The sequence below is a fragment of the Sminthopsis crassicaudata genome, chromosome 1 (assembly GCF_048593235.1).
Source record: "Sminthopsis crassicaudata isolate SCR6 chromosome 1, ASM4859323v1, whole genome shotgun sequence".
Taxonomy (NCBI): domain Eukaryota; kingdom Metazoa; phylum Chordata; class Mammalia; order Dasyuromorphia; family Dasyuridae; genus Sminthopsis; species Sminthopsis crassicaudata.
In genome coordinates, this window is record NC_133617.1 from 225,107,683 (window position 1) to 225,121,988 (window position 14,306).

Here is a 14,306-nt window from a genome sequence, read left to right on the forward strand (position 1 = left end):
CCCTTAAAGGCCAGAACTAGAGAATTGTTAAGTACCAACTTAGCACTTAGTAAGAACCTAATATCTCATTATCTCATTAGCACTTAGTAAGAACCTAACATCTCCCCCTTTCTTTTGATTTAGAACATAGGGTGGTCATGACCTTGAAACATAAATCCATCAATATGGGAGGCATTACACATAATTGCATAGATTACACATAGTAACATAGTAACATAATACATGCTAGAAGTATGTAACAAATAAATTGAGAATTTATAAATGTCCATAAGTCTATTGTCCATTAGTCTCATCTTGTGTTAGGAAATCCAATGATTCCTGCTGGTTTTAAAGTTGTTTAACAGTCTTCTTATTAGCCATGCTCTTTCAGTGTGAGATGTTTCTTAGATCTTCTCCTTTGTTTTGAGGTTTTTCTCTTTTTCTATCTCTCTCCAGGTGCTTGTTGCCATCTGTTTCCTTCTTTATCTTTTTCCTTCTGTCTGTTAAAATACAAGCAAACCCTCTCTCCCAGGCAGTTAACCTATCTAATTTCCTTCTATTTACCACTTTCTAAATCTCTTCTCATCATCTGGCAATTACATTGGAGTTGTTTGCACTGGACACAGCCCTGTCGGTTTAAAAGGCCTGTATTCTCCCCAAGTGTAATCCATTTTTGCAATCTGATTGCCTTTTGGCTGACTGATCAGGTAATCCCTTTCTTCCATGTGATTGCTTTTCTGCTGGTTGATCAAATCAGAGTCCTGACCTTCTAAAGGCTCTTTGGGTGTAATGTCAGCTGCCATCATGCCCCAAGTCTTTTTTGCCTGGGGCCCTGGACCTGGGCCCCTCATCCTGTTTCACTGAATTAGTCTACACTCTGATGCCCAATGGAGTCCTCTGTTGCATTTTGGACGCGGGGTTTTAGGTCTTGTTCTCCCACCCTGTCTTCTCACTCTATCTCCATATCTACACTGAGCTCTTAGATGTCCAATTTTTCCACATTGGAAACATCGACAAATTTCTCTAGAAGTCCTTTGCCAAGAGGGACCCTGTCTTTCCATGTTCATTATAGTCTGGGTGTAAAAAGTATTTGTTCCCACTGTAGCACATCATCTTATGATCTCCTCTAAAGGAGAAAATTAATGGTATAGAGAACTAAATTTAGAAGTTCTCTAGGGTTCCTTTCTTTGTGGCTCCTCCTTTCTTTTGTTTTTGGAGGAGTGTCTTAATGTCTCTGTTTCTTCTCTCTACTATTGCCTGACTTTGAGGATTAAAAGGTATTCCAGTGGTGTGTAAAATCTTACACTGCACACAAAAGTGTGCAAAATGTTTAGAAGAATATGCAGGTCCATTATCTGTTTTTATTTCTTGTGGCACACCCATAATTGCAAATGCTTGGATAAGGAATTCAGTGACCACTCAGGCTGTCTCTTTTGACGTTGGCACTGCAAAAGTGAATCCTGAAAAGGTATCATTAGCACTTAGTAAGAACTTAACATGTGTTCACTATCCTTTTTATTGAAAACTGTTGAAAAATAGAACATGAATTATAAAAAATGAGATATGAAAAAGTTGTATATGTAGCTGGAGGAATATGTTCATTTCAACGAGATTATGAATAACAGCTCAGGAGTATCATGGGAGAGAATAGGAGAAACATTAAGAAATGGGCCCCTTGGGAGGAAGTGAGAGTGAAATTAATACTGTGACTCTACTTCTGAGGGGAAATGATACCCAGGATAGGGCTAGTACTTGGTGGTTACTAAGGAAAAGAACTGCCCTGAATAATCTCTTCCTAATTTAATTAGTTATTCTTAATAACTACTTTTTGTTGTTGTTGCTAAAGTAAAAGTTCTGTTGAAATAAAAATTTTCAAGTTGCCCAGTGATTTAAAATGATTATTTAAAATTTCTCCCCTCTAAATTTTAATGTCCCAAGGCAGAGTCTGAGTATCCATCCTAGAAAGAGTAAATGATGTCATGTATTTTATTCAGAATCAAACTAGTTTGTTAGAACTGCATGAATAGGGTATAAACTATATCAAATAGTTTGCCATCTCAAGGAGAGGGATGAAAAGAATTTGGAACTCCAAATTTTAAAAAATTGGTTTTGTTTGGTTCCTTTTACACATAATTGGGGGAAAATAATGAAAAGGAAAAAAAAATACTGTATATGAAATAATTAAGTTCTGAGGTAGGGTTTTGAGAGGCTCTTTCATAGATGATGTTTATAAGCCTTAGGACAAAGATTTTGGGCAAATCTCTTCTTTTATATTTAGTTTACTTCCTGGTCCTTGACAATATTCTGTATACCTGGAGTTACTGGATAGATGGAAACTGAATAGTATTACAGTAATATATCATTTCTATTTCCTCTTGTTTTAACTAGCCTCAAGGGAGGCCAAGCTTGTTTTTCTATGAGAGCATTGAACTGTTTACTGCCCTAATCAGAGCATTATTCCTGTTTACATTACAAAAAAAGACTATGGTTCATATATTCCAGGAAAAGGCAAGAAAATGGAAAAGCTAAACAAGGCAGACCTTCTCAGAATAAAAAATTCTTAAACACACACACACACACACTCAATACACCAAATATCCTGCTCTTTGCCCTATAGGGAATCCAGCAGGAAATTAGAATCATAGAAAGAAGAGACTCGAAAAGCCATGTAGTCCAACATCATTATTTTACAAATGAGGAACATGAATGAGCAAAGAGGGATATACAGAGAATGGATAATAGCACAAACATGAGAGGTGCTACTTACAGTTAAAGAAGAATCTTCTTTTTTAAACCTTTGTGATTTAAGACCTTTTTCTTTGGGAATCTCTGTGATGGACTCTGAGAAAGAGACCTCAAAGGATAATTCTTCTGCTACTGATGGAGTGTCTTTATCTAATCCACAATCAAGACAACTGTTGGCTGAAAATGTGAACAAAGAACATGTGGACATATCATGAGTCAAAGGGCATGTGACACAGCATGAGCCATTTGTAAAACAATAACATTTCCTGTACCCTCAATACTGTATAAAAGCATTCCACCTACCCACCGAGCCAGATAAGTGGTCACAGCTCCCATGAACGCAGGGCCATCAGATTCGATCAAAAGGATTTCAGTTGAGCAATAATTTGGTATTGCCCAATCTGGAACATGAAGTCAATCTTGTCACTACTGCTTAGACAAATGGCCCATTTTGATTCCATCCAGAGGATGAAAAATTAGCATAAGGAGGAGTGGGATAAGGATGGCTATGACATAGTTGGTTATAAAGAAAAGAATCATAGATGTTCTTTTTGGCATCAAAGGGCAACAAAAATAATAGCAAAGGTAATATTTATCATATTATTAGTCTCTCAGTAAGGAAGTAAAAATACCTTCTGTGACAAGGCGGCTATCCATTCCCTGGTCCTACCTTGATGTTCAAAGCAGAGGTCAGTGAATTCCTGGATCTAGCCATCTATTAGAAATGTTTTGCTTGAACAAGAAACACAGAATATATGGCACACCTGTGGCAAAGCATTAGCAATGGTATTTCTCCTAGGTAGAGGAGGAAGGATCAATAATAATGCTTACATACCTACAGATTACTACACATATCTATGATACACTACCTTCCATCATAAGAGGAATTGTGAATGAGCATGAAAGATTAAAGAATCCTTATGAAAACTTAAGAGGGACTGACTGAAAATGTCGATTACTTTATATATTAAAATTAATTCATTTAAATAAATAGGGAATAAGTGAATTGAATTTGATGTGAAATTATTATTAGAAGTAGTGATAATGATAGCTAGCATTTAAAGGGCACTTTAAGATTTGTAAAGTGCAATATATGTATTATTTTCTTCTGTTTGATTCTGGAGGGCAGAACTAGTAGAAATGAATGAGTGGAAAGTGAAGAGAGGCAGATCTAGTTTGAAGTTGGATGTAAGAAGTAATTCCCTAACAACTGTTACTATTCCAAAGTGGGATTCCCTCTTACTGATGGTGATATAATGGCTACTTGTCAAATACATGATAGAGTGGATTCTTGTGAAGGTGTGGATTAGACTGAATGGCCTCTAAGGCCTCTTCCAACTTTGAAATTCTGTGAACTTTCTAAGAATCAGGCACTGGAAGAGAACACAAATAAAATGGGTGCCCCACATCAATGGATATAGTCACATGCCTTTTTTGCAGCATGATCTAAATTTGCTAACAGCATGGCAACAAAGGGGAAAAATGTAATAACTTCTGGAAGATTCCTTTTCCAACATCTTCTAGGACTTAGCAATAAAATGGTAGCCCTTATATAGCACATATATAGAGAGTAATTTGCTTAGGGGTGCTAACAGAGGTCAAAAAGATCATATTCCTTATGAGAACCATCTCCTTAATAATTGCAGAGGAAACCTACCACAAAAATCTATCCTTGTATCAACTTTATTACTTGATATATAATTGACTTAGTAATCCATATTTCATGCCTATTTTGCCAGATTACTTTTGACTTTTAAGCAGATTCAGAAGAACAATTCCTAAATCAAAGAAATCTGTCACATGCTTGATAAGAGACAAAAAACCTTATTGGTCCCAATTTCTTTTATTTCTAAGCATAGGATAAATGGTAAACAAAAAGATAATATATTTTTAATATATATTCACATGTGGATTATTTTAGGAACTGTTGCAATCATTACAGTTTTTATATGAATGTAGTATGATCTCTTCCCTCACAAAAAAAGATGAAGAGAGAGGTAAAGTGAAGTCTGATTATATTGCAGCTTACTCACAATTAACTGCTTGCCAAACTGTCTTCTTTCCTGGCACCTGTACACCATTTGCAGGAACAAGAGATACTGGAACAGGTTCAAATGAAGGCTATAAAAAGAAGGGGGGGGGAGAAACACATTTTGTTTAATTTTTTCTTGAAATTCTAAACTTAAACACAAAAAGAGGCATTATAATGCACACAGCAGAACACAACAGGAAGATTCTATATGAAACTATGCTTTTCAACATGATGCAATGGATATAGCATGCTACATTGGAATAAAAAAGACCTGTATTCAAATCCCATTTCAGATGCTTACTGCTTTCTCAGTTTACTTTTCTGTAAAAGGGCGTTTCAGGATTACTATGAGGCCCAAATAAGAAAAGAATTGGAAAGCACTTTGCAAATTTTAGAATCTATATAAATGTTAATATTACCTAGATGATGTGTTTTTAAAAATATATATATATATATATGTCTTATATATGCATAGATATATACCTATACAATTGCTCATACACACACACACACACACACACACACACACACACACACACATGCGTGTTACTTTAAAAACTGTGCAGCCAATCAGTATCTCCTTCTGAATTTCCTTCTGCTCATTTAAGAAATATTATAATGGCCCTCTTTAGGGAGACACTTTTATTGCTTAATCTACTACTTTTTTTCCTTCATCACCCAATTAAAAAATGAGAAAAAGACAGAAAAAAAAGGACTTGTAATAACTAAATTAAGAAAAATAAATCCGCACAGTGGACCTGCCAAAAATGTAAGATTTTTCTATCCTTATTTCCTTCATCTCTCTGTCAGAAAGTAATATTCTTCCCCAGAAGCCCTCTGGAGTCACAGCTCATAACTTCATTGATTGGTGTTCTGAAATGTTTTAAAACTGTTTGTCTTTGCAATGTCGCTGTCCTTGTACAACCTGCTTTCCTGGCTCTGCTCCCCACTTTGCATCAGTTTATACTACCCAATGTCCCCTGAAGTCATCTCCTCCATCATTTCTCATAGTGACATAATACTGTTATCTCATGCATGTGTCACACTTTATTAGGCTTTCTTCCAATAATCTAAGAGGTGATCTAAGTCAACTTCTTAGATCCTAATTCTTTTCTCTGCCTTCCCTTCTCTAAACCATAATTACAATTCTATAAATATAAACATACTAAAGGTCTATCCATCATTTCAGTCCTGCTTTATTTATGCAACAAATGAGCACTCTTTGCAGCATGTTGTTAATTCTAATGAATAATTCCCTTATTACTGGCAAATGGTTTCGTTCACATGTGGCTCCCAGAAGAGGACCAGGTGTTGATCAAAATCATTCTCATTTCCAGCTATCAACGAATGTTCAATATACTTTTACACATTTGGTTCTTTGAAATAAAGGAATCAATAAAAAATGTATTCTCATTTTCATACCAAACCGTGTAACAATTGAAAGATGGAAGGGACATCAGTGATCATTAAGCAGATGAAGAAATCGAAATTCAAAAAGGGCCACTCAGTTATAAATGTAGGATGAATCTAAATCTAAGATAGGATTCCAATGCAGGTCTACTCTATTCCAGGTCCAGCTACTTTTATTATCTTTATCCTGGACCACCGTATACTTTGTCTTGCTTTACAAACTCTCACCAAAGTGGGGGCCTAGTTTTTCTACTAAAATTAACACAAAGTTATATTATATTAAATTCCAGTTTTAATACTGAACTCCTTGCAAACCATAGTAAGGTAATGACTAATGAAGGAGTTAAGCACTTTTATTTTCAGAATTGCTTTAGTCTTTAAGATCTCAGAGGGAGCTGGATAAGTTTGAAATAATATATGGAAGTTAAGTGTGTGAAATTGTAGTCTTGACACAGCATCCTAATGATTGGATGATAATGGACACTAATAACCAATGTGTACATACAAATATATTCTATGTAAGCATAGATACACATTATTCTTCATATTTTAAAATGACCCCCCTGGAACAGTTCATGAAGGACATGTATAAATATGGCTACAAAGGCACCTATTTAGACAACAGCCCTTTCTACATTATATATAGACCCAGAAGTGTGAGGCTACATAGTCTTTATTGCCCACCATAGCCTGATGCTTTCTCTGTCAACATATATGGTTCTGAAGCTCATTTTCTACTCCATTGTACTCAAAGATAGTTCTTATCCATTGCCTTCATTTAAAAAAAAGTCTTATTTCTGGATATATGAATAAAGAAATAGAAACAAGAGATAGAGAGCAAGGTTAGGTTTAAAATGGATTTAATGTAATTGGAATCATCCATTTTAAACCTAACCTTGCTCTCTATCTCTTGTTTCTATTTCTTTATTCATATATCCATATATTGGATCTATAATATGGATTTCTATATCCATATTAATATCCAAATTATTTCTATATCCATAAAAATTATTGGGAAAACTGGAAAGGAGCATGGAAGAAACTGAATTTAGACTGATATTGTATCCCATCTACCAAGGAAAGCTCAAAATGGATATATGACAAATATAAAGAAAGATTTTATAAGAAATCTTGTACTTTCAAAGTACAACTGATATTCCCCTTCTAATCTGTCTCTCTTCCAAGCCTCTCTATTTTCTTGAGAACACCACCATTCTCCCAATTAATAAGGTTCAAAACCTTACAGGCATTCTCCAATCTTCCTTCTCTCTCACCCATCCCTATCTGATCAATTGAAAAGTTTTGTAAACTCTTTCTCTTATAAAAGTATCCCATCACCTCTTGGCTAGATTACCACAACAGCTTCCTATTGCTGCCCTTTCTTCCGATTTCTCCTCTTATTTTCCACATAGCTACCAAAGTTTTATTTCTGAAAAACAAATTTGTCTATAATTCTTCCTAACTTAAAATTTTTCAGGGACTCCTTATTGCTATGAAGATAAATTTTTTTAACTCTTCAGCCTGAAATTTAAAGCCTCCAACATCTGGCTCCCTAAACTATATTTCTTCTTTAATTTCACATTTCTTTCCTTCCCATAATCTCACTATTGTAGTCAAACTAACTGTTTTGCATACATGACATTTCAACTTTCTCTTTTTGCACAGATCTTTTACTCCCATGTCTGGAATACAATCTCCTCCTACTCCTCTTTTCCTTTGAAGTTTTCAGAAATCCTTATTTTTCTTCAAAGCATAAATGAGATGTAACCTCCTGTGTAAGACTTTTCTGATTTCTCCAGATGTTGATGCTCTCTAGTTATTGAAAATACTTCGTATTTTTCTATTACTTATCTGGGCACATCTTAAATCCCTGAGAATGTAATCTCCTTGTGGGATGCTACAGCTTTTGATTCAGATAATATGCTGATCTGCATTGGTGGAGGGAGTTCCCTCTTTGGGAATACTAGTGAAATCTCAGGGAGGGGAAAGAAAAGGAAGTACAGGGAAGAGGGAGAGAGAGGGAGAGAGGGAAAGAGGGAGAGAGGGAGAGAGGGAGAGAGGGAGAGAGGGGAGGGAGAGAGAGGGGGGGAAGAGAGAGAGAGAGAGAGAGAGAGAGAGAGGGGGGGGGTGGAGGAGAGAGAGAGAGAGAGAGAGAGAGAGAGAGAGAGAGAGAGAGGGGGGGTGGAGGAGAGAGAGAGAGAGAGAGAGAGAGAGAGAGAGAGAGACAGAGAGAGAGAGAGAGAGACAGAGAGAGAGAGAGAGAGAGAGAGAGAGAGAGAGAGAGAGAGAGAAAGAGAGAGAGAGAAAGAGAGAGAGAGACAGAGAGAGAGAGAGAGAGAGAGAGAGAGAGAGAGAGAGAGAATACACCAACTTAGTCTGATAGTGTATGTCTTTCATTTCTGAAAAGAAAAATAAGTATCCAACTTTGGAGCTAACTTTGGTCATTATAATAATAGAGGTTCAATTTTCTTCTATTTCACAATTATAAATATTGTATATATTTTTGAAAGAGACTTAAAATCTCACTGGGAAGACAAAACAATCATTTGTGGAACAGGTATAAGGTATTGTGTAATTAAACACCAAGAGGCACTATATAAGTATTTGGCTTGATAAGTTTGGAGGACAGGATAATTGATAAGGGATAGAGTAAGGAATTATAACTTTCTAAATGAAATGGAACTTTGATGAGGAAGGGATAGAATTTGTATAATCAGGAGATGGAAGAAGGCCTTCTTAGTCAAAAGATAGAACATGGACAATGGCACAGGCACAAAACATAAGAATTGGAAGAGACCTTACTGGCTAAGGACAGACTCTTGGATTGAAGCTAGTTTGTGGGGAATAGTATAAAATTAAGTGGAATAGATAGAGCTGGAGCAATTGTGGAGGGATTTTGGCAAGTAGGATAATTTAGACTTGCTAGAATCAGCAATAGGAAGCTATTAGATATTTCTGAAGCGAGAAGGAAGTAATTTTAAAAGAATATTCTCTAGTAAAGAAAAGGAGATGGTAAGGAAAGGCTACAATCAGGAAAGCTGAAATTGCAATTCACATATATAAATTATTATAGGCACACAAAGTGATGAGGGCTTGAACTAAGGTGTCACAATGGGAATGGAAAAGGAAAGAAGGATGTAGAAGAAACATCAAAGAAAATTGATAATGTTTGATAACTGGCTTAATATCTGAGATAAAGGATAGACAGGAATCAAAGAGGGAAGGTTTAGACCTGGATGACAAAGAAATTGTGTGGTTGTGAAAAGTAATGCGTTAATGTCTTTAACATATTTTGAACAAAGGGATAATATAGATTTAAATGCAGGAGTTGTTAATAGGCAAAGGAAAATGGAAATTAATTTTCTCTCCGTTAGCTTTAGTTCCAGTGACCTTGAAATTGCTTCATGCTGAGGAAAAAATCCAATTTGTATCTAACAGAGAAAGGTTAGAACTGAAAGGGAGTAACATAAATTACATTTGACTAAGATCACCTTGGTACGTTGACTAGGGCCTAAAGGAGAGAAAGAGGGGTAGACCATTCAGAGAGACTGGACACAAGGGTGGAAACAAGTTACTTCTCCAGGTACCATTCTTTAAAAAAAAAAAAAAAAAATAGAGACACTTCAAACAGCAGAAAACCAAAGGGTTTAAAAACAAGCAGCCTCATGGGAAGTGACTGGTTTTACTTCGAGAACGGGATGTTTCTTTGAGGAACTGCAATGATGATCCTACTTCTTGTTAGACTTCAATGAATAAACAGATGATTAAATGCCTACTATGTGTCAATCAGACACCATATTTTCTCTTAAAGCCTGATCAGCCTCATGGTTTTTCCAGTTGAGATGGATGAATATGTCCAAGTGAATGCTATGAAGAGAAAGTCAAAGAAAGTATGATATAGGATTGGCTCTTGAACTTTTTTCCTCATAGCACAATATGCAAAATTTCCATGAAAGATTATTGTACTCTGGCAATACTCAGGGGCAGTAGAGAGATTGGTACATACACAGAAGCCCTTCAAAATAAGCAGCAATTTTTTTGTGGGTTCTTTGGGAGCTGAAGGTCTGACATTTCGAAGTTGTGGTACATGTGTAATAGATGACTCCTGTTTATTGCTGTAAATACTATTCTACATAAATCAAATTAATCTTGAACAAAATTTTGTGCATGGTTAATGTGATTATATAGCATATGTAGTAGTCATATATGGCAAGATACTGGAGTGGCTTTCCATTTCTTCTCCAGCTCATTTTGTAGATGAAAAAACTGAGGTCAGAAAATGTAAGGGTCATGTAACTAATAAGTATCTGAGGTCACATTTGAACTCACGAAGATGCATTTTCCCCATTCCAGGTCTATTTATCTTCTGTATCACCTAGCTCTCACATCCATTGCCAAACCCTAAAACAGGTAGATGTCAGAATTAACTTCTCAAGTTCTCTTTGAAATAAAGGTCAGGAGCTAATTAAAAAATATTTTTAAAAATAATTATAATCACAAATATTTCACTTAAAGTTTGTCATTGCCAACTAAGCTTATTTAATCGAGGTAATGTAACTATTTACCATTAAATTAGTTCATTTCCAGGCCTAAAGTATCATAATCATTTTTCAGTCACTTATAAGTACTCATCAAAATTCTTCATCCATACATTTTCATTAACTTTTCCTTTAATATGAAAGCAATGAATATTCCATTTTCTGGTTCTGTTTCTTATTATCTCATAAAGATTTTTATTTTATAACTTTAAAAATTATTTTACAAGGGATTTTGAGACTTCTTTGTACAGTATTTCCCATACTGGGTCCATCTTAATTACATTAATATTTTATTATGTTATATACCTTGTTGTTTCTACTCCCACATCAATTTTTATCTTACATGTGACGCTTGCTTCTCCTCTCATATACCTAGCCGACCTATTTCAGGCCCTCGCTGCTTCCTAATTGGTTTCTAGGTCTTCATTACTTCTCTATACCAATGCATCCTCCAGTCAGCCACCAAAGTGGTTCCCTTAGGCAGGTCTATTCTTGTTACTCTCTTATACAAAAATTTCCCATGGTTGCCTATTACTTTGAGGATTAAATGGAAGTTCTCAGATTTGGCATTTAAAGCTCCTCACAATCTCCAGCCTCCTCCACTAGCTCCACCCTGCCCTGCCCCAGGTTGCCATGTATTTGCTTTGTATTTCATTGAAGTCTCACCCAATAAAATATGGGTACTTTGAGAGGAAGGGTTATTTTGCTTTTGCTTCTGAATGCCCAACACCTAACACATTAGTCCCTTAATAAATACTTAATGATTGATTTTCTTTTGGCTACACCTCTGATTTCAATAGTGTAAGGAATTCCTGATGGAACAGTTCCTTTTACCTATATGGACTGACATGTTTTTGTAACTTATAATGACTTGCCTAGAGTTACATAGACTTGAACTGAAGTCTTCTCAACTGTGAGACTGACTCTGCTTATACCACAATGCCTTCTATTTAACCAATTTCCTATTGGACATTTAAGCTATTTCCTGTTTTTCTATCAATAGCATATAATGCTGCTATGAAAAGCCATGAGTAGACAATGTAATACTTAATTTTTTATGCAGCTTGGAAAGAATGATTCTGGTTGAACTGAAACAATATGTGGTTGCCACAACCACAAGGTATTTCATTTTAATATTAACTTTTTTTCTTTACCTTAAAGAAAACAAAATCTTTCACAATATGGCTAAGAAATATTTACCAGGGTGCCTGGTAAATGTATTTGCATCTGGAATTTTATTTTCCAGTTATGGATTATTAAAGATGAAAATAGCAGCAGTATTCGGTGACTTACAGCACAGAGGAACTCTCATTAGAAGAGGAAATATGAATAGCAGAAAGATAATGCAGAGGAGATAACCATGTTCCCCAAAGTCTTTTTCCATTTAGACAAGTCATGGACCTCAGAGCCAGTGAAAAGAACCAATTTGTCAACATCTTAATAGTTACTACAGAGAACCAAGGAAACAAGTATAGAAGAAAGGAAAAGAGATTGGGATTCAGCTGTTGCTGGGATATGTAAATGCATCCAGGCTCTCAGAACTTCACATTAAACCCCAGAATACTTCTCTTCCCACTGCCCCCCCCACCTCCTCTGCCCACCAACAGCACACATTCTCTAGAAGAATTGCAGGCAGTAGAAATTAGGTTTGAGGGTGGTTAAGCAGAATGCGTTCTTGCCATTGTTCCTGGAAGATAAAACTGTTGTAAACAGCTGGGAACTATTATAAGAGGGACTGAGCCAGCAGGATTCAAATGTATTTAGAAAACAGGTTTTCCTTTTACGCAATGGCACTGAAAAGCTGTCTTTTTGTATGGAGGGTACCATTTTTTTTTTCTTTAATGAAGTGGGTTTTGTTTTGTTTTGTTTTTCTCCTCTTCTGGTATCTGTTTTCTTTAAGAGCTACAGCAGAACCAAATGAAATAAAGAAACATTAAAAAAAAAGGGGAAATGCTGCATATCTATGAAAAAGAAGGCAATTTCTCCTCTTTGTAAGAGCCATTCCTGCAGCTAAGAATGCTAAATTCTGGTTAGATCTTTGCAAGGTACTAGATTAAGTCAAGATAAAAAGAACCAGGAAAGAATTTGAGCCTGGGGAGGGGACAGGGTTTAGGACAAAGCAATTCACTATAAATTCAAAGAGAGTGCTCTTCTTGCTGTAAAATAAAAAGGAGAAACTGTAGGGGAAAGATTGTTAGCAGGGAAACTGACTAGGAGATTACATATGACATCATTTACTTTTTCATGAGTTTTCTAAAGGTCCCAGGAATGCTGTAGGGATGGTTTATCAGGAATTCAGCAAGGCATTCAATAAGGACTTTTACAACATCTCTGTGTACAAAATAAAAAGATCTGGGATGAATGATAGTACAGTCTGGTAAATTTCTAGCTAGAATGTATAAGCTCAAAGAATGCTGATAAATGGATTAAGGTCTTGATTTAACAAGGCAATGTCTTTCTATTCCCACAGCTATTTCCTTAAAAAGGTCCTCATCACCACTTACTTAGCCCAAAGTTTCTTAAACTGTGTAACTGAAAGAAGGGCAGGAATATCACAAAATTATGTTTTATTATCAGTAAATGAGTTGTATACCTATTTTATAGACATATCAATTGGGGATATGTGAAAAATTCTCAGGCAAAAAAGGGGTTGTGAGTGATAAAAGTTTAAGAGATCTTGACTTAGATGCAACTGTTCAGAAGTTTTTCACTCCTGTCTGATTCTCCATAATCCAATTTTGAGATTTTGGCAAAAGTACTAGAGTAGTTTGCCATTTCCTCCTTCAGCTCCTTTTTACAGATGAGAAAACTGAGGAAAACAAGGTTAAGTGACTTGCTTAGGGTCACACAGCTAGGAAATATCTAACACTGGGTTTGAACTCTGATTGCAAGCCTGGTGTTCTATTTACTGTGTCATCTAGCTGCCACAGTCTCATCCTTTTTTTTGTTGTTTTTTTTTTGTTTTGTTTTGTTTTTTTGTTAGTTTATTTACTTCTAATACACATTGCTTTATGAATCATGCTGGGAGAGAAAAATCAGAGCAAAAGGAAAAAACTATGAGAGATTAAAAAAAAAAAAAACAGAAAAAAAGAAAGGAATATAGCATGTGTTGATTTGCATTCAGTGTCCTTAGATCTTTTTCTAGATGCAGATGGGATTACTTTGGATCACTGAACCTCTGAGAAGAATCACACATTCTTGTTATTGTTGTGTACAATGTATTCCTGTTCTGCTTGTTTTCCTCAGCATCAGTTCATATAAATCTTTCCAGGCCTTTCTAAAATCAGTTTGTTCATCATTTTTTATAGAACAATAATATTCCATTACCTTCATATACCACAACTTGTTCAGCCATCCCCAATTGATGGGCAGATCTACTCATTTTCCAATTCTTTGCTACCACAAAAAGAACTACTAAAAACATTTTTGCACATGTGGGTCCTTTTCCCTTCTTTATGATTTCCTTGAGATACGGACCCAATAATGACTCTGCTGGGTCAAAGCATATGCAGTTTTATAACCCTTTGGGCATGGTTCCAGATTGTTCTCCAGAATGGTTGGATCATTTCACAATTCCACCAACAATGCATCAGTGTTCCAGT

At 35.7% G+C, this 14,306-nt stretch overlaps 1 protein-coding gene across 4 annotated transcripts in view; it reads right to left on the reverse strand.

Moving 5' to 3' along the window:
* Positions 1 to 14,306, reverse strand: part of ARHGAP28 (Rho GTPase activating protein 28) — a 188,870-nt gene that overhangs the window by 41,379 nt on the left and 133,185 nt on the right. For all 4 annotated transcript variants that reach the window (XM_074275301.1, XM_074275324.1, XM_074275311.1 and 1 more), the window contains exons 4-5: positions 4,758 to 4,845; positions 2,747 to 2,901 (exon numbers count right to left, since the gene is read on the reverse strand). In XM_074275301.1, the coding sequence (XP_074131402.1) occupies positions 2,747 to 2,901; positions 4,758 to 4,845 (243 nt within the window). The remainder of the gene's footprint in view (positions 1 to 2,746; positions 2,902 to 4,757; positions 4,846 to 14,306) is intronic.